At 34.6% G+C, this 25,454-nt stretch overlaps 1 protein-coding gene across 11 annotated transcripts in view; it reads right to left on the bottom strand.

Annotated features, from left to right (window-relative positions):
• Nucleotides 1-1,311: 1,311 nt before the first annotated feature.
• LOC113965372 (sodium channel protein type 1 subunit alpha) overlaps nucleotides 1,312-25,454 on the bottom strand; it is a 168,490-nt gene continuing 144,347 nt past the window's right edge. For all 11 annotated transcript variants that reach the window (XM_027678686.1, XM_027678685.1, XM_027678694.1 and 8 more), the window contains 6 exons: nucleotides 14,110-14,391; nucleotides 7,854-7,907; nucleotides 7,388-7,525; nucleotides 5,573-5,677; nucleotides 4,937-5,207; nucleotides 1,312-4,576 (listed from right to left, as the gene is read on the bottom strand). In XM_027678686.1, coding sequence (XP_027534487.1) covers nucleotides 3,408-4,576; nucleotides 4,937-5,207; nucleotides 5,573-5,677; nucleotides 7,388-7,525; nucleotides 7,854-7,907; nucleotides 14,110-14,391 — 2,019 coding nt within the window. In that variant the 3' untranslated portion in view covers nucleotides 1,312-3,407. The remainder of the gene's footprint in view (nucleotides 4,577-4,936; nucleotides 5,208-5,572; nucleotides 5,678-7,387; nucleotides 7,526-7,853; nucleotides 7,908-14,109; nucleotides 14,392-25,454) is intronic.

The raw sequence follows: 25,454 nt of genomic DNA, 5'->3' as shown, positions 1-25,454 counted from the left end.
GCCGTCAGGAATGCCACGCAGTACACGGGCAGAACCCATCCTGCACTGAATCTGTATGAGAAGCTGATTGACTCTTCCGGCAGAGAGCGCTCAGAGTGAGCTTTCCTAGCAAGTCCACCCCACGTGTGACTCCTCCATCACACACTTCTTATCCCAGCATCAGGAAGGAGACAAAGCAGCACCCTGTAAACATATTTGGATTTTCCTGTTGGCCAAGACAATCCTCTGAATTTTCTGTTTAAGTTATGTTTGACTTGTTCTGAAGCAACATTTTGGCTTCTGTAACACTTAAAACCTAAAAGTGGCATGAGAAACAAGGGGGTTTTAAAATAGTTTTAAAGGTAAACTTTAAAGACATATTTTGTCTACATATTAATCTGAAAATACTTATCTTTTCACTTTGATACTTAGGCTTTTCTATCGAAGTCTTAGACCTTTTCCTTTCATAATGCATTTATGAACAATTTGAAGCAGAAACATTTCCCTCCCTCAAATGACTTTTGGTGAATTTCAGGGAAGATGCTATGAAATTTTATTTCTGCATTAGCCACTGAGCAAGCTTACAGACTGCAATTGCTCCTAATCTGGTTTTATACTAAGTTCAGTATTCACCTCTGAGTGTTTTCATTGTAAGTTGTAGGGAAATGCAATATAAAGTTATGTAAACATTAAAATTAATATTTTCAGAAATTCGCTGATGCGATTGATAAAGAACAACCAGAAGGCTCAATTTCCAGCAGCATTTGCATTTTTCCATATCAGTATCCACAAATGATTGCTTCTAGGAACATCGTGCTTTGAGACAGATTCTTAAAATTCCTGAGGAAAAGACCAGTGGTTATTCATCGAACTGTTTCACCTTTTTCAGAAATGCACTTGAGTACAAGATGCTCTTTAGCCTGTTTGTGAACAGTAGCCATCAAGAATAAACTGGTCCTTAATCCAAGTTGGGGAATGTCATGTATCCAATACTATTTTTAATACTCATTTTCTCTTTGTAAACTCATGAATGCTCAGTTCTCATTTCTTTAAATGCTCTGAGCCTCATGGGACACAGCACAGCTGTGGTACCCCACTGCATGGGGCTGCTGCATGAAGTCATGAGGTCACTCAGGGCAGAACTATTGATACATGCAGAATCATCATGCTCACTGTCTAACATACACTGAAGTAGAAATTCCTAGTTGGTGACTAACAAGCAAGTCCTAAGGATTTGTTTGTGAAAGAACAGTATGGCTGTACCCTCTCATTCTGTGGTTTTAGAAGCATACCTTTTTATATTAATGTCAGATAATAAAGAGAAAAGGAACATACAATAAAAAATGTAATCTTTATTATTTTGACGCATTAATAATGTTTTTTAGCATCAGTTAGGGTAATAGTAGCATTTTCCTGCATGCAGTTCACTAATACAGAGTTAGTCAATAGTTTTAATAAAAGTAATCTATATTTAATTTTCCTGTGTAAGAAACATAAAATGTCCTGATGTGTTGGATTATACAATTTTGCTACTTTCTCTTTGTGAAAAAATATTGTGGATCCTAGATAACATTTAGAGCTGTTCTAGTGCAGCATGAATAAAAAAGAAAATCTGTGAGTAACTATGAGAAAAGATTAAGGATTCTGTGAAAGAAAGGTTGTATCTGAAAACCTATGATGCAGGCACTGCTTAGACATTCAATTTGAACTTTAGACCATTTCCCAACTGCAAAAAAACTTAGATTTTTTGAAGCAAATTATGAACTTACTTTGCAGAAAGTAGTGACATGTTGGCAAATATTGTAAAAAATAAGAACCTACAGCTATCCATTCACGTAGTTGTATCTTGTTCTCTGGAATTCTTCTGTGAAAAAGTGCTATGGACAGAAAGTAACAAAAATGGTGTGACATCAACCTGAAGATAAAATTCAGTTCTTGTTTTATGTACATAATGCTGAAAAATAAAATAAAATGATTTTTACAGTATTTATATTTGCTTATAAAATCCTAACATTATTTTCAACAGGTTTAGTAATTTTCAACATGTCTGTACATTTTGGATATACAGTATAAGCTCTCCACTGAAAATTCAGAAATGTAAAACAAATAAGCTCCTAAATAGCTGCAAAATATTGCTTAATGGTACGGAGGAATGAGGTCTTGTTGAGTAGTTTATTTCACTTAGCTCTGATGTATGGCTTTCCATGTTTAAGAATCCTGGACAGTCAAAGGAACAGCAGCATAGGCAATATAAACATGCACTGATTGCATCCAAACTATCTATAATGGCAGATAATACGTAATTTTTCCTGTTGAATGCTTGCACACTACACTTATTGTGGTACATATTTGATGCAATAAATGTGCTAAAGTCATTATCTGTTTGCTCAAACATGCACCACAGGTTAAAAATTACTATTTACATAACAGAGGGCTTTTCATTAACATGTACAGCAACATCAACCTTACTGAGAGCTGAAGATGGCTAAACAATACTGCAGGATAAAGCAGAACAACTTGATAAAGGGCTCCTTTTGATCAATTTGGAGGGCTGAGGCAGATTCATTTAGTATTTGTATGCAGAAAGACATTTGACAAAGACAAAATCTGTGACTCCAGACCTAGAAAGAAGTTTGCACCGCTTGAAACGTAATGGTTTGTGCAAAAAATAAACCATCTCTACTATTTTTGTGAGTTGTAGGGGACTTTACAGGCATACCAAGACTTGTTTGGACATGATATAACATGAATACAGTAATTAAGCACCTCAAAATCTGTTATTCCTTTCCAGAAACACTGTGCTAAAAAAACCTGTTTTTCTTTGTGACTTAATGTTATTTTCATGCATGATCTATAAGTGCAGCATGCCTTCATGCAAATAATTTCTTTGTGTATATTAGTCGTATAATAGAACACCTGGCCCTTGTACCTGTAAAGGTGTACTTAATCCCCTTCCCAAACAGAAGCCCCATTTACAAAAATAGTCACATATAATAAACAACATATGAATAAAAACAAGATGAATCCACCAACACAGATTTTGTAAAAATATGAAGTATGTGGCAGTTGAAATGCAAACAGTGGATACAGTTACCATATTGTTTTATGCTAAACACACAAATACTTGGTTTTGCACCCCTTTAACTGGTCCCTACAGTCTGTGTAGCCATTTTTTCTCTCCTCTTCAGCAGTGTCAGCTGGTAGTGAGAACAGTAACCTCCTGTCAAGGTTGTTTCCTCTTATCACAGTCACAGTCACTGACAAGGGGTCACTGTCTTTTAATAGGCACTGACCTTTAATGTACAGTATATTTGTAAAAATTGTCAGTTTGGCATAGACCTCCTTCAGGAGTCCTGTTGACACAAACACGTGATCCTTACAGGCTATGAACTATTTTGCACAGATATGATTTTGCTTGTGATTTGCTTTTATTTCTGACCATCTTTATCTTCCTTTTCATGCTTTTCTTTGACTGGCCTCATTACACGATCATAAGAAGGTGGACAAACTGCTGTTGATGCAGTTATATCAGTTTTCTCTGTAAATGAGTTTTCATTTAACTTGTCAATAAGGATTTCATCCTTCATACCCTGACCAGCCCCTCCTTCGGTTTTGTTTTTGTTATAGATAAAGGAAGCTTGTTTTACTGTTCGTTTTAAAAGGTAACGTCTGAAAGCACGCTGGATAATAACAGCAGATACTTCCTCCTGTTTTCGTTTTAATGTAGTTGTAATTGGTTCATAGGAAGCTTTTGAAGGATTGGATGCCATAAACCGATCTTCCATTTGTATTCTGAGGGCATCCATCTCTCCACTTTCCCCCAAAACACGCTTTGTGAAAGCAAACAGGATGTCAAGGCAGTGAATTCTGTCACCACTCACCATGGGCAGATCCATTGCAATGAGCTGGACTTTGTTTGGTTTGGGTAAATGAAGAGGAGGCTCAAGTGCTGCTGCAAAATCAGACAATTTCTCAAATTCCATGAATTGTGTTGCATCAGGATCAAACTTCTCCCAGACCTCATAGAACATCTCAAAGTCATCCTCGCTCAAGGGTTCAGCACTTTCCTCAGTAGCAACACCGAAGTTCTCCAAAATCACAGCAATGTACATGTTCACCACTACCAGAAAGGAGATGATAATGTAGCTGACAAAGAAGAAAATCCCAACAGAAGGGTTGCCGCAGTCACCTTTCACAGAGCTCCCAGGATGAGCCTTGTTAGGGTCACAGTCGGGCTCCCCACTGTTCAGAATTGGGGCGAGCAAACCGTCCCAGCCAGCAGACGTGGTGATCTGAAACAGGCAGATCATGCTGTTGCCAAACGTTTCAAAGTTGAACATGTCATCTATACCAGCTTCCCTCTTAACATAGGCAAAGTTGGACATGCCAAATATCGCATAGATGAACATGACCAGGAAGAGCAGCAGACCAATGTTGAACAGAGCAGGAAGAGACATCATCAAAGCAAAAAGCAGAGTGCGGATTCCCTTGGCGCCTTTAATGAGGCGCAGGATTCGACCGATTCTGGCGAGTCGGATGACTCTGAATAATGTGGGGGATACAAAGTACTTCTCAATCATCTCAGCTAAAAACATTCCTAAAAAACAAAAGAAGAAAACCAAGACACATTATCACTTAATTTCCATATCACAACAGAAATTTAGAAAAATAGTTTTAAAATTGTTGGTTCTGTGTAGCAATCAAAGATATTCTGTAGATTCCACTTGAATAGTTTCTGTTATAGAAGTAATACTTAAGAGTTGCAGGTGCAATATATGTTGAATGATTGTAACAGTTTTGATGGTTGGTTTAGATAAAGTATGAGATAAAATGAGAAGTTGAATGCCTTGGTTGATAAATCTTGCAAAGGCAAAAGCTAACCATATAAGCTCTATTCAAGTAAAAGTTCACCTCTTATTCATTTCACCTTCTTTTTACTTTAATAAACAAGACTTACCTACTATTGAGAGAATGACAACCACAAAATCAAAAATGTTCCAGCCTATAGTGAAGTAGTAATGGCGAAGTGAAATTAATTTCAGGACACATTCTCCAGTGAAAAGGACAATGAACACCAGGTTTATCCAGTATAAAATATTTTCCATTTCTTCACTCTGGTCATCAGTTTCTACCATCATGGTAACCATATTAAGACAAATAAGAATCATGATGCTGATGTCAAATACTTGCTGTGTCACAAAATCAAAGACCATGCCTTGGAATTTATTCTGAGGAGGAAAGTAAAAAAGAAACATTCAATACAAACTGTAATTGTTTTCTTTTCCTGTTACAAGAAAGTAGAAAACCACATGCAGTAAGGCCTATGAGACTTCAATAAAAATGTGGTCTAGTGGTACTTGAAACTAGTGGTCTTGAATACTCAAATACAATGGCTTAGTTCAGCCTCCTCAGTTGCATATTCATACATAAAATGGTTGTGAGGGAAAATTTTTTTTTTCTGTTTTTATTTTCCATTTCTGCTGACTAATACACAATCAATGGTAATTTTCACATGGGCATATTTCTGCTCTCTCTGTATCAGTAAAAACTCTTTGTAAATAGCTATTGGTCTGATGTGTATAAATAATTTTACCCCTGGTCTTGGTATAGGTTTTTGTGGTTTTTTGGATCCCAGCTTTTTCATTGCATTGTAGTATTTCTTCTGCTCTTCTGTCATAAATATGTCTTGACCTCCAAAGTAAAAACATGAAATCAAAACTGGTTATAATCACATTCATATGCAGTGCTGAAAAAACTCTTAGAAAAATATAATTGATTGACTGATTGAGTGATTTAATGAAAATCAAGAATACTGAATTGGGAAAAATCTCTTAGCTAGCAAATGCAGCTGTCTGTCAAAAGTAAACATTTAGTCTAGAAGTTGTCTGGGCATCCAGTACTGCATCTCACAAAAGCAAAAAGCAATGCAACATTTCTCTACAGTTATTTTCCTTGACCTCCAAGAAATCATTTTCAGTACCTCGTTTATAGGAAGAGATACAGTAAGTAGTATTTGAGAGAAGCTCAAATAGTCTGGACTGCTCAGTACTGTCACTTCTGCAATTTTAGTGAAACAAAGGAAGCAGACAAAGTCAGGTTTTCAGTACATGAATGTGTTAGTGCTTTAGGTATCTGTAGCAATCATAATATTAGCATTGGGACTCAAAGTCTTCGAGGTTTTTGAGAAGATGGATTATCAGACTTTGGAGAAACTTAGCTAAAGATTGAAGCACTCTTGATACTGTTAAGAGCAAAATGTTCTCTTTAAGTCTTTTATCTTGATTAGCTTCCAAGTTCAATGAAGTTCAGTTTAGCAAAAGCCTCAACAGGCGTTTGGTGTTTGACAGTAACAATAAAGAGAGAATTATGGGTCATTCATGGCAACCTAGGCAAAATCCATAGTAACCTCCTTTCAGGGACAGCTTGAATGAAAACCTATCAGACTTCCCATTCCTCATGAAGAAAATTTTTCATTGATAGAAGATACTCGCAGACATCTAATTCCAGGAATGTCAATGAACGCATGGGATTGGATACAGCCCTTTGTGGATGAGTGCATGGGAAGCTTGAAGACATGGGATTGCATGGACTCTAAGCTGGACAGGCTCCCTAACCATATACCTCTAGGTCTCTACCATGTACAGCTTCCAAAAATCTTACTTAGCATCTCTCGTTGTTAACATAAACCCAAAGAAAGCGATGCAGTCCAGTAAATTAAAAGTAAACTAGTAATTCGTAGCTGCTTTTGTCCTTTAGCTTTCATTGCTTTATTTATTTACAGAAAATAATTTTAAAGATGAACATTTATACTCGGACCATCTATACCAGTGAGATTTTCTACATCTGCACTGTGAAACAATAAAAAAAAGGCCCTGAGATAGTTAGAAACCACTCCTGCTACAAGTGGTTAAGATTGTTCAGTGCCACAAAGTAGAACTTGAATACTTGAGTTCATTAAAACAGCATTTGTAGTGACCATTAAAATAGCACCTGAAGTTGTGTGATGAAATAATGCTTTATGTTTCATGACCAGCTAGTTATTTGTTTGTGTGCTGATAGAATAACTACAAATCAAGAAGAAAGAAAATTCAAGAAATGATAAGTACTTCGATGTAAGCACTTTGACCTAAGTCAGTGGTTTGATCATGCAAGATGATTTCATGAAGTTCAGGCACGGAAAAGCAGATGACTTGAGGAAGACTAAACTGGACATTGACAACATCTGTCCTATTCACTACAATGAAAAATCTTGTGATGTTAATGCCTACTAGAGGTATGATTTTACATCCTAATATACTTCAGCTTTTTCCATTTTGAACAAACCATGGGTGTACTTTCCATATATCATGCACCTGCAAAAATGCAATATTTTAGAATATCTTTAGAAGGGAAATGAAACAATACTTATCTTCTTTTTTTGTTGATTGAAGTTATCAATAATGACACCAATGAACAAGTTCAGGGTGAAAAAAGACCCAAAAATAATAAAGATAACAAAATACAAATACATGTACAGGTTGTCTTCATACTTGGGTTGCTGTAATACCTAAGAAAAAAAAAAGTGAAATACCATTCCTAAGATTTCATGTGAAAACTTCAACTGAACAAGTGGCAACCTTGTGCAAAATGTCCCCAATATTTTGTGTTTGGACAATACTCCTATCACATTTATCAACATATTTTGTCCATTCCATCTATAGCTGAGAGCGTCTGGCAGTTTGCATTCAGTATTCCATATTTTTTTACCATAGAATCTCACACTAATTAATTTCTTTTTCCATTCTGTTGTATGGATATTAATTGCTTATGTGAAACACTTGTTGATAGACAGACCTCAAGAAAAAAACATAATCTGAAATATTTGCAGTACTTACATCTCTTGAGTCAATAGCTGCGTACATAATATCCATCCAGCCTTTAAATGTAGCCTGTAAACAGTACACACCTGTTTAAGCATAGAGCTTGAAGACAACTCATTTAATAATTTCCAGCAACTCAGTACAGCACCAGGAATAATTAGCATAACATTAGATTTCTAAGAATTTTGTCTCTTGGCTTTCTACAGAGCTGCTCATCGGATATACTGCTGTGTATCCCACGATATGTCTCTATATGAAAATTTTAATCTGTAAGCGTAATCAACTTATTTCTGATTTCTAATTAATTATCAAAAATCATGGAAGGCAGTATCATTTTAGTTCATCAAATCATGTCAACTGCAAAGGCTGAGAAGTAGCCTTATGTAACTGAGTTGCCACCAATGAAGACTGATATGTAGTTCCTCCCTCTCAAGTCAAAAGGTGGCAATGAAAGGGAACCAAAAATTTGATCAGCTCAAAAGAGGTATTTTCCTATCAACCAGAATTTAGATTTTTCTATACTTTGAAAGATTATACCTGATTTAATACTTCTGTTATTACAAGTGTTTTATGTGCATTGAATACTTAATATGCCTCATAGATGACAGCATTTAGTGAAATTTTATAGCTATTTCCTCTGCCCAAAATCTGTAAATTTTTATATTTGATGGTGAAGTGTAGATTGCTTAATCTGAGAGTTCAAACAGAAAATAGTTTTCTCTGTTATAGCAATTATCTTTTAACTAGACAACATCTCTAAACAGAAATCACTCATTTTTTAATCCAGTTGTGCTCAAAATAAAGCAAAGAAGTAGACAGTTCTCTGTCATTCAATTCTCATTATAATTTTGCTAAACAAGGCTGCAGATCATTGGTTCCTTCATATTTCTTGCCATAGAGACCAGTTGCAGAATGGAATCAGGAGTGGAACGCTCTTCATCCATGGTTATTGCTGTATCGGCATCATCTTGAGGTTTAATTTCTAGTGAAAGTTTCAAAAAGCCTTTGCTTATGCAGCAGTTTGGCATCATCCTGAAGTGAACTTAAAACAAGAAGAAATTATTCTCTTATAGGAATAGAGGTCCCTTACACACTTTTGAAAGAGTGTAATACTGAAAAGAGCATGATTATCCTTAGAAGCAAATCCAATATATATCAACTTTCACATCTTGGGGTCAACACAGAAAATATGAAATTCAGGCAATGGTGAAATCAAAGTGTAGTATCAGAGGACGAATAAATCAACAATAAATCTGAAAAAGTAGAAGTCTTAACTGAAGAATTTAAAGTCCTTTTGGAATACTTGGACTGCAAGGGATTAGGAGAAGTAGATCAGCTTTATTTATGTAATTACTAATATATGTTTAACTTGTTCTCAAAGGCTTTTAATGGTGAACACTCCACAACCTTATAAAAATATTTATTCCAGCACTTGCTTTTATTGTTTCTTAATACTTATATCTTTCTGTTGCCTTTTAAGACTGTCACTTTTCATAGTCATTACCTATCTGGAGAACAGTATTAATCACCTTCATGCAGCATCTTTTACTTATTGCAAACTGATTGTTTAGACAGTGATCACCCTTCCTTCAATCTTTCCACACAGATCTTGTTTTCCAGACCTCTGATCATTCTCATTATTCTCCTCTGAGCTCTCTTACACTAGTTCATCTCTTGAAATGACAACCAAAACGGGACTCGGTATTTCATCTAACGAGGTCTAAATAGGACAGGATGATTTTTTCATGTCTTACAGTGCTACTTTTGTTTCTGTCTTGGTACACTATTTGCATTTTTTTGGAATGTCATAACTTGAAATCAGCACTTCAGCCTGAAACTGTAAATGCAAATAATTGGCATACTTTTATAGCAAAAAGATGATGTAAATGATGGAATGGCACTTCTGCAAAGTGCGTGCTGTTGCCTCAGATTCAGACACATGATGACCTTGTATATCATCCTCCAGGCAAAATGGAATTATTATTGGGTTTTTGTAAATTTATTAGTGTAACCTAGACTAGAGTGAATGAAAAAAAACAGACTAATTTTTAAATATTAAGCTTCACCATATCAGTAAAGTACCACACTATAAACAGACAGGACCTTTCAGCTAGTGCTAGAAAACTGAAGAACTGATCTGTATTATTATTATTGTTGTTGTTGTTAAAAAGGAAACTTGAAAAGAGTGTGAGCATGGAAAAATAGAAATATAACACATTACTATCTTGTGTTTTCCACAATGAGCTTCACAAAGCTGTAAGATGTTACAGTTATTGAAGAAATTAAGAAAGAAAGTCAAGGCATCACATTTTGTGATAGTGTTATTTCTACTGTAGATGTGTAGGCCTGCTTATATTTATCTGAAATAGGTTTTCTTTATCAGAAATAAGATATCATTTGAGTATTTGTGCATATGGAATAAAAAATAACACAGAAAATGACAGGAGATCAAATTATTAGTTTCCTTTTTGCATATTACCATATAAAATATATTGTATATTTTCAGTGACACTAAATCAGGAATAATTCATTGATTTCAAAGATTACAGCAGTATAACTGAAATCAGCATCTGTTCCAAATTCTTTCCCCCAAGGAAATTTCAATGACACATATTCAAATGCAGATTCAAATGTAGTTAGAAAAAACAACAGACCAACAATCCCCCTTCTCCTTAAGTACTGGTAAAAGTACACAGACTTTTTTTTCCCCTGATAAATAATTTTTAATGAAGTTGTAAGTCATGCTGGAGTTTCACTACTCAATTTCTTTACCAGAAATAACTACCAGGAAGATTCCTTTTTGGAGATACAATAGCATCTTGCTTTTAAAACACTGACCTGCTGGAACTTTGAAGGTATCCTAAACTTCTAGCCCTAGAATTCAACTTCTGATTTTTTTACCCTGCACTTCACAAGATGTATTTTCTTTTTGATATTAGTAACAGCAGTATAATATAATATTGTGCTTTGAGACCCACTGGTTTGCCACATTTTATCCTGGTAAGCAGGGTATATGCTTACTAGCAGGATAAAAGCAGGCCTCTGTGAGATTTACTTACCAAAGAATCCAAACACTAGGTTCAAGTTAAAAGGCATAAGGCCATAAAATTATCAGGGCAGATGCCACATCTCTGTGTACACCAACCTCTTCCTCTTCACTCTTTGACGCATACCAATTGTGAAAGGAATTTCTCCAGTATATCTGTGTCTGCTTTGATGCTTCTCTTAAGGGACAGAGAAATACTCAAGGAAATTCAGGCCAAGAAATGAAAAAAGCTTGAAGATCCACGCAAACCAACATGATCTATGCTGCATCATAGAAGAAAAAAAATCTTATAGAGAGAATGAGTACTTATGTGCTGATGGCATAAGTACTTATACTCCAAGTTCTGTAAGAATTCTGGAAAATAGTCTGATCAACAAAGTCTATAAAACTTGGTTTTATCAATGATGTATATGGTTAGCCTGTATTTTTGGGCAGTAAGAATTGTAACATTGCTATAATACTAAAGATTTTCCGCACACACCTGTCTCTCAAAAGAAAAAAGACAAAAACCAAACCCCAACCAAAAATTAGGTTATGTTGTTTTCTTGGCCCCTCATTCCAGAAATTCATTTGCCAGCACTACCAAGTAAACTCAAGAAAAAGCTTATCAGAGCGTTATTTTTGCTTAAAATGCTACTATGACACATTTCTATTTTTTGAGCCCACAATACTTCTTTCTGAAATTACCCCACAATTTTTGAATGCTTCTGTGTGAAATACCTATTTTTCTTTTCTATATAACACGTACAAAAAAGAAGAGTTTTCTGGGATGAACAGACCCATATACTATCAGAAATATTAAAAAAAAAGTTTTTCAGAGGACTTAATTTATCTCTTTCCCAGCATAGTAAAGTCCTCAGTGTCTGGGTTTGGAGTTTTGGAGTTCTTTTGACTTGGTTTCATTTCCACTTTTTGTCATGAAAATGGTACTACTTCCAGTAGTATTCACTAATGATAGTGACACAGAAAGTAACACTAATGTTATGGTTCCTGTAACCCAGAAAAGCTGAAGAGATTTACATTCTTTAACTGATGCAAAAGGCATAAGTCCGAGGGCAGAATGGAGAATGGAAATACTGGGGAATAAGAGGAAGCTTTCCGTAGTTAGTTTGTAGACTCCTGAAAATAGGGACCTGTGTCAGTAACTCATGCACTGATACTTATCACCGAGATTGTCATCAGAAAAATGACGTTGACCTCTATGGGGTTGTTTTCTCAGGTCCATCACAACCTAACAGCAGTCTATGCCAGAAGTTGTTAAGGTGGAGAACCAAATGACTTCAGTAGACTTTTCAACTAATCATTAGGATGTTTTAAAAAGGCCATTAATGTTCACATTAGGTTCACGAAAAGTAATCCATTTGCAACCATGATTTTATAATCAGATTTTTCAGGCTCAGTATCTTATTTTAGGCCAAATACTAAAGTTTCAATAGCTTTATCTTTCTTTCTGACATAGTAATGTATACCTCTATTTAGTAACACCTTAGTGTTACTCATTACTATTGCTGCAAGGTGTTTAGGAAGGGTAGGTAAATCAAGGACAATGACATATCTATTCAATTTTCATGTTTCTTTTGGGCGTGATGGGTTTGGAGCCCTGTTCTAGAGTCTCATTCAAAGTACTTTATACATCAAATAGAAAATCACCTTATAACTGTCTTCTTTGATTCAGAAAGCAATGGAAGAATCTCAAACATTTATGAATTGTGTTTTGAAGGTGAAAAAACATAGATTCTGCACATTATAACACATAATTGAAAATCAAGCTGATATTTTTCTTTCTTTGCCCTAGGGTTCTTATCATTCCATAACTGCAAAATTATTACTGGTGGCTTACTTACCAAACCTTAAAGATGCAGGGCCAACTGTCTGTTTTGTGCAATGAGAGAAGTGCCCCTTTTTTTTCTGGTATGTCAAACAAAAAAAACCTTTCATGCTTTTACAGGCATTTTAGCAATACATGGACATTCTACTTACAAAAAAAAAACCCACCATCATTTTTGAGTTTTGTTGATGTCTTGTTCATCCTGAACATGTGTAATAAAATATTCTGCTCTCTGGGTCAGTGGATTTCATAAATAAGGCAAAGAAAATAAGAATTTAAAGTCTTTCTATTACAATAAAATTTTGTCATTGAAATCAAGTTGTATTCAGTAGTTTATTTCTTTAATACTGTTGGTCCCTCTCCACTCTTTCCTGATGTGACAGTAAAGTAAATAATCATAATGAAATGATTATTTAAATTGTCAGAGTTATCAGTCACACAGGTAAGATTATATGTTATCTGGGAGAGGCAGTTCACATTGCTCAGAACTACTGTTTTAGACTTTGTGCAGGATCATGTCGATACAACTTCATCATGGTAATGATTTGTATTATTGAGATTTCACATGCCAGCATAAAAGCTAGAAACTTATTTAAAAGCTAAAAAAATGAAACCTAAGATGCTACAGAATTAGACAACAACCTAAAAAAAAACATAGAGGTTGCTGAAGACACATGACATATGCTAGAGTTCAGAATTTTCTTGATTAAAGCTGGGTCAGCCTGTTAGCTACTTCAAAATACAAAGACAGATTGTGTTGTGTGGACACAATTTTTGATAGTAAATGCATAATCTTATAGAATCTTTCTGCATATATTTTCTTCCTTCTTCCCTTGGTTTTTGCTAAATAAACCTCACTAGGTGCTTATGCACAGAAATATCAGGGAAAATATTTCATAGATTATGGTATTCAGTGATATTTTTCTTTTCTTATTTCTCTCCTGAATGAGAAATTGCTTCTTAGATCACCTAAGTCTGCACTTGTGGCAGCCACATGACTGAGATGAGGTTTACTACCTGGAATTCTTCTCTGTGACTTAATCACACCAATGGAGATGTTTGTTTTTCAGCAACAGGAAAACTTAAAATATTCAGGTAGCTGAATACCATTCCTAGGTACTTCTAGAAACTTTAAAAGTTGGAAGGGGCTGGAGGACTAAGGGAGCTATAAATGGGAAGAACAGCACTTGTTTCTTTGGATGTCCTAAAAATTCTTTATTCATCCTAGTAGGCTCTACTTGCTGCTTATGATGAAAAGATTAATCAATTACCAGTGCAGTGGTATTACCAAGTCACAGATAAAAATAATCAGGTAAATGTTTTCTCTCTTTGCTGCTAGAATTGCTTTTCACTATTACATATAAACAGTAAAAGGTATATAAAGAGTGATCACTTACTACTTGAAGTAAAGAAAGATACCCAAATCCTACGTTATCAAAGTTAACTTTCACGTTTTTCCATCGGGCACTTTGATTGTTTTTTATGAGTTCCTCGCACTGACTAAAATTGTTGATTTGTTCGACTTCAAACCTTTCATCAGTTGTGGTGTTAACACAGTAGTAGAACTTCCCAGCAAACAGATTTACTCCCATGATGCTGAAAATTAGCCAGAATATAAGACAAACGAGAAGCACGTTCATGATGGATGGAATTGCTCCTAAAAGGGCATTCACAACCACCTAGTACACAAATACAGGGGGAAAGAGAAAAGAGTATAAGCATATTTACAGCAATAAGTTTTGTATACTGTTTCACCAATGCTTAATAAATCCTTGCTCAGAAACTAATACTATAAATTTTAAAGCAGTACATTAATAACTGTAGCATTGCACTGTTCTTTTAAGTTATTAATATTAGTACATGTAATGAAAGGAAAATAAGTGAGAAAATGAAAATAATTAATAGAAAAACAGAAGAGAAGACCTGGTGGTTATAAGATGAAGCCTAACACTGATGTATTCTAGATAAAAAAGAAAAAATGTGTTGAATGAAAATCCAGACATAACAAAATTCTAAAAATGCATCAAATTATAGCTTTAAAATGTCTAAAAAAAATAGCAACCTGTAGATTTGATCAACATAGCTTTGAAATTTAAGCTGAAAACACAAATGCCATGAATCTAGAAACTAAGCTCTACATTAAAAGGATTACGCACAAATTAAATACATATCTTTATTGCCTTATTGTTCCATGCAAGATTATAACAAAGATTAATTTCTTTGTATAGAAAAGCAAGACAGTTTTGCAATATGTGTCTACTTGAATCAACATAATTTATTTCAAGCTCCAGTCGTATTGTTTCATGTATTAAGTTTAAGTCAGCAATACCCTTCATTTATCTAAAGAAGGACATATTTAGAGCTTTTGATTTTGCATTAAATTACTTTTGACCAGTTGCCTCCTCAGCCACTTGCAGGCAAGATGTCAATAAACCTTATGTCAATAAAAAGTGCATTGTTCTGATATATTCAGTAATTAATCACGTGTCTGTCAGAGCTACCAAAAGTTTTATGATGAGCAGTTATTTCTCCTTAAGTATCCAATACAAGATTCTCATTTAAAAATTATATTTTGTTTTAATTTTTTTTCCTCTGTAAACTTTTGGAACCGTGTATGCATGTAAGATAAAACATATAGTAGGGCTCTGATTCTCAGTAATCCAAGTCCTGCAGTGGGGCAGGAAAGGATTGGCATGGATACTTGGAGAGTATTAAGTTGTCTTAGTCCATCTTTGTTCCCAGCAATATAGATGCATCCTTCCCACTACCAAAATAGTTCTGAGGAAGCTCAGAACTGCTCAGTCTTACTACCTGTATTTCACAGCCTCTTGAAGGCCTTTGGAAGAGGAATATTGTGGTTGTGTTATTCGTCACTCAGCACACCCTCCTCCTCCCAAATGTTATGGCCAGGAATTAGGACCTGTTTAGAGATCTGAGATGGAAATGTTATTTTCAGGGCATATTTTCTCCTTATTTAGAAGGGTCTCCTCCGCTGCGAGACAGTAGAAATGGGACCTTTCTGTAACTGAGAATAATCCTTATCTTTTATAAAACCATGATTTTTTTTTAAATTTAGCTTTTTTTTTTTTTGGTAGCTTCTATTTTTGATGAGAGCTTTAAAGGAAGCATTCTTGCTTCTTGAGATTTCTTAGAAAATGTGAAGTATCTAGGTAATGTATGCATAAGCTAGCCATTTTGAGAAGTGTTTAAAAAGGCTAAAAAGGTCCCAGTAATATTCTGAACATAAATCTGTTGATGCTTAGCTTGATGGAACTGAGAACAACATAAAAATTAGAGATGGAATTAGAAATTCTGGAATTTATTCCAAGTCTGACCTGGTCTATGACACTGTATTATGCTATTGCTGCTTTGAAATTCTAAGCCAGTTAGTTTTTGTCTTATCCTTTTTTTTCCACTCATAAAAATGTTCCGGATGTGTTACACTGATTGAATTCCTCTGTTTAATCTCGTGAAAAACCTGAAAATAAAGATGTCAAGAAAGAAAGATGGGGATTTAGTTCTGCAACTTAAACAAATTATGTTTACCTGTGCTCACACAAAGAATGATTTTGCATGAATTGAGTGCCTGTAGCAATTACTTTTATAACAACCCTGAGATCCATTGGACCACAGCACAGATCCAGAACACGCAGCAGAACACTAACAACTACAGTAATTGTTACAACAACTATGAATTGATAATAGCTGTAGAAAGAAAGATTTCTACAAATGCCATCAGTGTGTCTTGCATCTTTAGATGAACAGGTAATGCAGTCTCACCATTGAGACTATGAAAAGATCAGCCACATCTTCTTGGATAAAAAGAGAACAGCTTCTAGCAAATGTTCCAACAATGCTTCCAACAACTTATTTCATATAGGTCACTGAAAACCCATCACATGGTAACAATTTTTGGTCACTACTGACCTGGCCTGGATGCGAACTGGTGACCTAGAGATGAAAGGCTCTGTATCCTATTACCAACCCCTTGAGCTATCCAGTCCCCCTGGAAGGTTTTTTAAGAAAAGAAGAAAAGAAAATTAAAACTTTTAGAAGTTGTTTCCCGTTTGCATCTTGGTTTTGTTTGACGTTTTTCTCCCCACCAGTGTTGAGCCTTTCCCCTATCATATTTATAATGTAAAGCTGCATTTTTACACTCTGGTCAGATGCTCGGCTGACTGTAAAGTCCACCTTAGGAAGAAGTCTTTAATTTCTTCAACACATACAGTTGGAGGTAATTGCTTTAACAGCATTTTTCTGGTTTACTTTTTTTTTTGTATTTGCTTTGGGAATTAGCTGAGATATGTCAAGATAACCATGACATTAACTTACATCATATACATCCAAGATAGCACCCATACATACACAGACAACACCTACACACATAAGTTACAGCAAATGGAGAGAAGAAAGGGAGAACCAATTGAAAAGTGAACTGAACGCAGAAAAGAGATCAATTAGCATTTCTTAATGAGTTAATTTAGGAAATGAAAATTGTCATTCTCATCTTGTTGGAAAGAGTCTGTAGAAAATGAAAAGAAAATATTGGCAACTACAGCTCTTATTTTTGCTTGTTCCTTAAGATCAGATATATGTGATTCAAAATGTATTTTTTATTTTAAAAGGTATGTTCTCTTGGACTTATTTTCTGTTATTTCTTCATACAGAATATAATGCCAGTAAATTGGAAAAAGATGTCTGCACAGTTGTTTGTTTGGTTTTGTAGATTACCTATGTATTTCCTCAAGGCTGGGATGCTGTTGGTCAGGCTGACTCCAGTGAGTAAGCTGCAAAAACCCAAGTTGATTCTGCTTGTTCACCTTCCTATAGCTTCAGGTAGGTGGAACAGCAATAAGAGCAAGTGAGAAGCAACACCTGATACCTACAAAGACAAAGGGTCTCTAGACTATTTTTCATTTCAGTTCATATTCATCCAGGAATAAAAAACTGTCATGTCTCCTCTAGAACAAAGCAGTATTTCATATATAAACACAATTTTTCATGCTTACATTTTCATAATATTTATCTTCCAACATCAGATTTATACATAAGATAAAAGAATTACTGCAACACTAATTGTCTGTCCTATCTTCTGGCTGATATGACTTTATGTCAAGACAAAGTAGTAGTCCAGTTGTTCTTTTTTATTGCTGTTTATATCTTTTTTTGGACAACTCTCCAAAGAAAACAATAAAAACTAGAAAGAAAATCAGTTTTTCTATCAGACCTGTTCATATGTCATGGCTAGGCTTCGCGAACGAAGATTTGGGAAGGGCTCTACCCATTTTTCATGCAAGCGCGTTGGTGGCTAAAAAGGCCAATACGAGAAAGGCAAGTCCGGTCGCAAAAGACACAGCAGAAAGACTCCTTAGAATGAGGATTGTGCAAAATACCAGCTTATCCCTGCTGTATGAGTAGAGTATTAGGAAACTTTACTAGATTCAGCCTTGCTGTGGGAGACATAGCTGAACACATAGTGAGATATAAATGTATTTTAGTTCCCACAGCAAAATATTTTCCATAGATCCTGGCACCTCAGCAGACACAGACTTTCCAGGAATTTCTACCTAGGAGTTGAGTAATGGATGTATCAGGGCCTCCTGAAATCTGTAAACAAACCTTGAAAAATCTACTTATCCACTTTACCCATAACTGTCACAGACTCTGTGAAGAAGTTCCAAACTGTGCTCCTGGTATAAATGAGGAGGAAGTTACCATCTTTGGCATGGAAGAGGAGATTATAGGATTGTGTCCGGAACATTCTTCCCACTTAAAATGAAAAGTTGCCTCCACTTTGGAAGGTGTCACCTTCATAATTTTATGAATAAACAGGAGAAGTTCCCAAAGAGCTGCCAGAGAGACCATTTGCACTGAAAGTTGAAGAAGTGAGCAAGTAGACACTGGTTTAGATTCTTGGTACATTACATAGGTAAGATTGCTGGAATGAGCAGGAGGTGAGCTGTGAGTGGACAGGAATGGAGGCGCAGGTGACATACATGATCTGAGTTCAGCATGTTCTCATAGTGAAGGACTTGGAAGAAAACACACAAGGAAGGCTAGAAGATGCTGAAACCACACTGATTTGACTAAGTGCGTATCAAGTAACAGACAGGTGTATTCTCTCAAACGGTGGAACAGTTGAGGCAAGGGAGCAAAAGACGTAAAGAATACATTGACTTTCCCAGTCACGGGATCAAAGGAGCATCTGAGGAAGACCATGAAGAAAGCCCATCCCTGAATCAAAAAGATTACCGCTGTGGGTAATGATGCTGTAATAATGGCTTCCTGTTCTCCCTGGTACTATAAAAGTGATGATGGAAACTGCCTTTCTCTGAAGTTAGAGGAGCGACTTCTACAAATCATAACACAGCAGAGAATCAGTGGGATTGGAGGAAATAGTTATGAGGCTTAATTTAAGAGTAGCTACGTCCGTTGAAAATGTTTCTGTCACAAAAGCAAGGGAGGTACTGGACCTGTGGGCCAGCAGACTGAATACAAACATTGCCCAGTGCACAGGATTAAGACTGATCCTCAGCAGAGGCTCTGGGATCTCTGCCACAGTTGCTTAGTGTGAGGTTTGGAGGTGCCCATGAAGGAAGATAACTGAAGATGCAATTCAAGAAAAATATTCCCACATGAGATACCCTGTCTCATCTGAGTGTATACATGGAGTTTGATGGAAGAGGGATGCCATGTATGGCTATATAAGGATTAAAAGTTCATTATGTTGAAGCGATAAAGTATATGTGCATTGCCACAGCAGTAATGTAGATGGGAACTTTTATTCATAGATAATAAAGAAAATTTATCTTTTTTTTGTCAATGTGTATAACAGGTAATAAAATATATGGGACAATGCAGTCTAGCAGATGATGACAGAATGGGAAAGGAGGAAAGATAGCAAAGGAACTGAGAGAGATTGTAATAATTCTTTTACCTCTAAACTACATATTTTCTCATTGAGTAGCTTGGAATGGGTACACTGGGAAGAAGCATGCTGCATATGCTTGATCAGCTATGAACTGGCTGTAGAGACAACAGAGGATGAGAATTAAATATATCTGTGAGAGAAAAACATGATAATTCCTCCCTAGATAAATGATTCTAGGGAGGAACTAGAAGAATTTTTAGATTCTAGGAATCTAAAAATGTAGATTAATCCAAGTAATTCAAACCTTCTCATTTTCAATTAATTACTCCTCTTTATTTTATCCTGATGGATTTCTTGCAAGAAACTAACTTTCATAACTTTGTCCCACAAACAGAAATCAGGGTGGTACATCATGTTGGTATGAATGTGTGATCTATAATCCACTAATTATATTCCATTGTTCCAGTGTTTGCCTCACTGCAAAAATAAAATTCCCAACCCAAACAAAAAAAACCCTACCAAAATGAAAATCAAATGGCCCCACCCCTCCAAATTAAAAACATAAAAACACAAACTTCCCTAAAGCCCCTTATATTAAATAAGAATTTCCTATAACCCAGCTTATGTCTGTTGTCTTGTTACCACTGGGCACATCTAAGAAGAGTCTGGCTTTTTCTTTTATCTGTCTTCCAACGAAAATTAGAGTAATTTTATGGATTTACCTTTAAGAAGGGCATAGTAAAAGAACTAGTTGCTACCTTTGCTACACATTTTGCCTTAATGCTATGTACATACATATAATTTATCCTTAATTACATGATCTGTGATTAGGCTAAGGCCAGAATTAAATAACATTTGGAAAAATGTTTAGAAAAGTTATAAGAAAATTGAAAAATAAAACTAAAACCTTATTCTAGCAAATTAATGTTTAGCCTTAAGTCACGATCACTAAAAATTAGTAAGTTGAAACTTTGTAGAAGTAAATTATGATAGTGGGACTATACTATTCTTTAAATTAATTTTAAAAAAATGCACAAAAGATAGTATCCTGAAATAAATAATGAATGCATTTTGTCAGTGTCAGAACTGACACGAGAAGCATCTCGTAGGAATCAACTGAAAAAAGTTATTTATGGCCAGGTCTTCATTTTTTTAGTAAAATAAAGATTACATTGGGAATACACAGGGAAGATTATTTGAAAACTACAATTTAAAGCAGTGATTGTAAAGAAAAAGTTGTGTTTAACTGAGAGTATGCAAAGGCAGGCATGTGGAAAGAACCAAAGAGACCTGACAAGGAGTTACAAGGAAATCTTAATCTGAACAGTAATGAACAAATAAAGATGAAGTAAGAGATAAAAAATCTCAGAGAAAAAGAAAATCACTCCCTTAACAAGCCAATTACTGTATTTTGTACTTTTGTGTTATCGGGACTGTACAAGTGCACCTGACTGAAGAAAGCTGTGAATTTTATCTTCAAGGAAAGCAAAATACTTCCTCAAACATTTAATGCAAAATTATTTTTATAACATTTTGTGCTGGAGAAATTTCATGCTATTGGGTGGTGAGTTTACATCTTGGAATGCTACCGCTGCTAGCAGATAGTTTCAACTAGATGATTCTGCAGTTCTGTTCTAGCTTTTATAAGAAAATACAACTTGGTTAAAGTAGCAACACAGGCATTCTTTATTCACATAACAGTCTATTAAAAGCAAGCTATGCTGTTGGATTTAACAAAAGACTGGAGGTTCTGGAGCAGCCTGATTCTGTTTTTCACTAGAAATCAAGTATACTACAAAGTACTTTTGAAGAAAACAGAAGAAAAGACATAATTTAACATACTGTATGATAAAGTACAATAATTATCTGCCAAGCAATAAATCACATGACTCCCTTTGTCTGAGAAGACCTGGTAAATATCGTAAAGAAACATGAGCATGAAAACAGAGTAATTACTTGATGTGGGAACAGTATCTTTGTATTTCACAGAATGCAATGAAAACACCCCAACTTTTTGCCATTCCTGTTGCATTAATGAAATGTCATTGACCTTTACATGCCCTGTAACATTTCCAATTAAAATGCAAACTATATTATTTATCCCATTCAAATTTCATTAAATTTTGAATCTAAAAGTAAGAATTTTCTTTAAGATAAAACAAATGCAAATCTGGAAAAAAATCATATCAGTTTCAATTATATAAAATACTTCAATAGTCCTCTTCTAATTGTAGAATTATAACCTAAAAAAATACTAGGATATTTCCTGTATGATTTATGAACATCTATACACAGAGTCTTCTGACACCAAAGTTTGTAAAGCTTTTAATTGTCTTTCAGGAGACATAACACGTCTCATAGACTCCTTAAAACTCAAAGGTAATGAATAAGATCACAGTCCTCAAAAAATCCTTGAAAGCTCAAAATCTTTAGATCAACAAAATATATTCCTCTATTTTTAAGAGAAACTTGCAGAAAATAGCAAATACACTTCCTTGAGAGTGAATACATAATCCTTAGCTGTGAGATAGGATGATAAATTTACACTGAACGCAGTTTATGCTGATACATCATTTACACTGAATCTATAAAAACTCCTGCACTAATGATACCTCTTCAGCTGGTGCTTGCAAGGGCTGTAGTTCTAAGAAGTGGATTTTTCTAATTATTATAATGAATGCAGAATTTTTATGTCACCAACATGTCTCCTGCAGGATGTTTCTAAACCCTAAGGAAGATAATACTGTTACTGGCATTTAATCAAAATTATAGAAACTAGTTTTCAACACAGGCCAAAGGATACTAACTTCAGATTCCAAGAAAGGATTATATATGTTATATGTTGTTTCACGTTGTCTGTATACACTTGGAGTGATTTACTTAATGTAACATATAGGGGTTTTAAAATTATGCAAAAATGTATACTGCAATTATATAAATATCTATAGTTGTGACTATTCAGATCACAGTGTTTTGGTGTGGGCTTAATGTATTAAGAGTAATGTGCAAAACTTTCTACAGGATATTTTTAATATATATAGCTATAAATTGAGTAACAGGGTAAAGCATGGATATTTTCAAAACAATATAAAAGTCACATTCAAATTTTTAAAGAAAGCCAATTTTTATCTCAGTTCAAAAAGCAACTAAAAATATTAAAATAGCTGAGGTACGTTCTCCTGCAAAAAGAACTCCAGAAACTCTAAATAACAATACTGATTTGCTCAAAAGTTTTCATGTTGTTTCCGTAACATAAAAAATTTCAAAGCATTATTTCCAAAGATTTAAAGTGATTTAGAAGGAGTGTAGGGTGAATATTGTATTACTTTGCTGGTACTGGGATTCTCAAATATGATTGTCTCTCCTTCTAGCCCTAAAATATACAATGTGATTAGTCAGACTGTACTCATTAAGGGTAGAAAAGGGGAAATACTGTACCCATAATACAGATAAGGGGAGGAACCAGGGGTCCACCCCATCCAAGCTGAAAGGTTATCCTATACGAAATAGAAATATATAGCCTGTTATTAGTTGTGAATCTGTAATGACAGACACTTGATGATATGTTTTATAACTCAACTATATGAGAAATGTTTCTTTTATACTAATGAAAGTTTGAGTACTCTTGAAAATGCCTCGTTATAAATTTCCTTGTAAGGAAATCTAAGGAATAGCCATTGAATTTTACAGGATATTTAAGACATCAAATACTCTAATTTAGTTTTACAAGTTATGAAATTGGACTGGAAATTTGAAATACAGTAAATGTTTAAAGCCATCAGCCAGAAATATGCATAAGGCATGCAAAACTGAAAGTGCAAGTGGATTTCAGATTGTTTGCTGCCTTCTACTATTTCTCTAATAAATAAATCAAGCACGGCATGACATGCTTTATTTTGTGAAATTAGACATAAATGCATGCTTTATTGTCATTAATTGTCTAACTCAGCAAAGCAATTCAGTATTCTACATTTACAGGTAGCATACCAATTCAGGACTAGCGCAAAAGCATTATATTGCAATTACTAGGAAGCTAAACAAAAAGCGATGGGTATATTCAAATCTCAGTTTGCTGCTACTTCTGCTTAATACATACACTAATTGAGATGAGAATATAAACCCTATGACAGAAATTTAAATTAAATTAAAGCAATTCTTTACTTTGCCTTCCAGCATCTGGGTGGAGTTCGTTTTGAGATTCACTATAGAAAGTACTAAAATATTTTAGACTTCAGTATACTAGAGATATACTAAATAACTTCAATATGGCAAAATTCACTTATGTGCTTAAGGCAAGCACAGGCTATGGATTACTTGTACCCTTTTTTGGTGTGAGAGATTAATATATCTTATATTCACTTTGGAAAGATAATTTATGCCATTTATGAAGCATAATTATAAAATTAAGTTTAAGCATAATTATAACATTTATAAAATTATAAAGTTAAGTTGTAACTACAGAGTATAGCTGTAGACTTCTAAGAATGTAACTGAAAATGTGAATTATATTTCATATTTTGGGATAACAGAATAGTCATCAGTATTTAATGACTGTGTAAAATGCTGTGTTCTTCCAATTCCCTAGAAGGGTAAACTTATATAAGAAAAACACTGATTGATTTAAAGTAGTTGAGAACTTGGCAGATTGTTTTACAAAATAATGCAGATCTTTTTATATACACGGATTTATGTGGAATACTTAAGATATTTTATATTTTCAAGGCAAAATTTGCACAGTTCTGAACATGGAGTAAACATTAAAATTTAAATACATGCTGAATAAAAAGTCAGCTTGTTTTATCACAGCTCAGCATAGGTATGAGCAATATAAGAAAGCAAAGAGGGATGATTTATTTTTACTTCCTGCAGGTAGAAAAAAAATCTTATGAATTCTTACGCAATGAACTCAGTTTCTGAGAAGACAGCAATCTGATTATAGTCTAACCATGAGCTGGTCAATTATTTATTATTTGAATCTTTTTACTGTTCGTGAGTCATTCATAAGGTATGCAAACAACTGTCAGTGAGCTGTTATGAATAGTTGCCAAGTACTTTGGAAAAAAACATTTTCAGAAGTTCATGTAAATAATAGTAAATATAAGGCCTATATAATTGGCCAGTCAAATTTGCTAAGTGACTGGAATCAGGCACTTCATTGACTGTCATTAATATTGGAGGACAGAGCTGAAACCTTTTTGCTTTTCCAAACTTGTCTGTGATTCCTGCACAGTAAATTGATCATGAATTATTCATATTCTGTAGCTGAAATTCTATCATATGATTGGGCTTCTGGCATAATTTCATAGCTATTCAGCGAGACATAAGGGAAAGCAGTAAATAGATTTCTAATAACAGGTACTTTTCTTTGAGCATGAATATCCTAAATTTTTAAGAGGAAACTTTACTAAGGCAATTACGTAAGAATACAGAAAAATTGAATAAAACATTTGGCAATCAATTTTGATAGTATCTTTCTAGAAATGACCTTTTTTTCCAATATAATTTTTAGAGCTGCCTTTTTTTTTTCTTCCTATGTAATGTCTATACTGGTCTCCCAGTCCTCCTGCAGCTGACCAGAACGTTATTAAAAAAGTAAAGCTGACAGCAGTTTCATGACATTTCTCTGCACAAAACCACATACATTTTTCTGAATGTTCATGAACAGTATGTACAAAGAGAGACAAAGAGCAAATGGCTAAATCAAATAGTGGTAAATTCTGTAACACTTGACCAGCTCTTACCCTGCTGAATTCATGAGTTTCAAATAAGGAGAAAACTGTTAAAAGTCAATTTGCTGTATGAAGCTGAAATTTATTAATCTAGTAATCATTGGTTAGTGATATATTTTCTGCTGCGTTCTGAAATAGAGAT

This window comes from Neopelma chrysocephalum, unplaced genomic scaffold, assembly GCF_003984885.1.
Source record: "Neopelma chrysocephalum unplaced genomic scaffold, ASM398488v2 Primary Assembly neopelma1_44, whole genome shotgun sequence".
NCBI classification, from domain to species: domain Eukaryota; kingdom Metazoa; phylum Chordata; class Aves; order Passeriformes; family Pipridae; genus Neopelma; species Neopelma chrysocephalum.
This window is presented reverse-complemented; position numbering and strand designations above follow the sequence as displayed.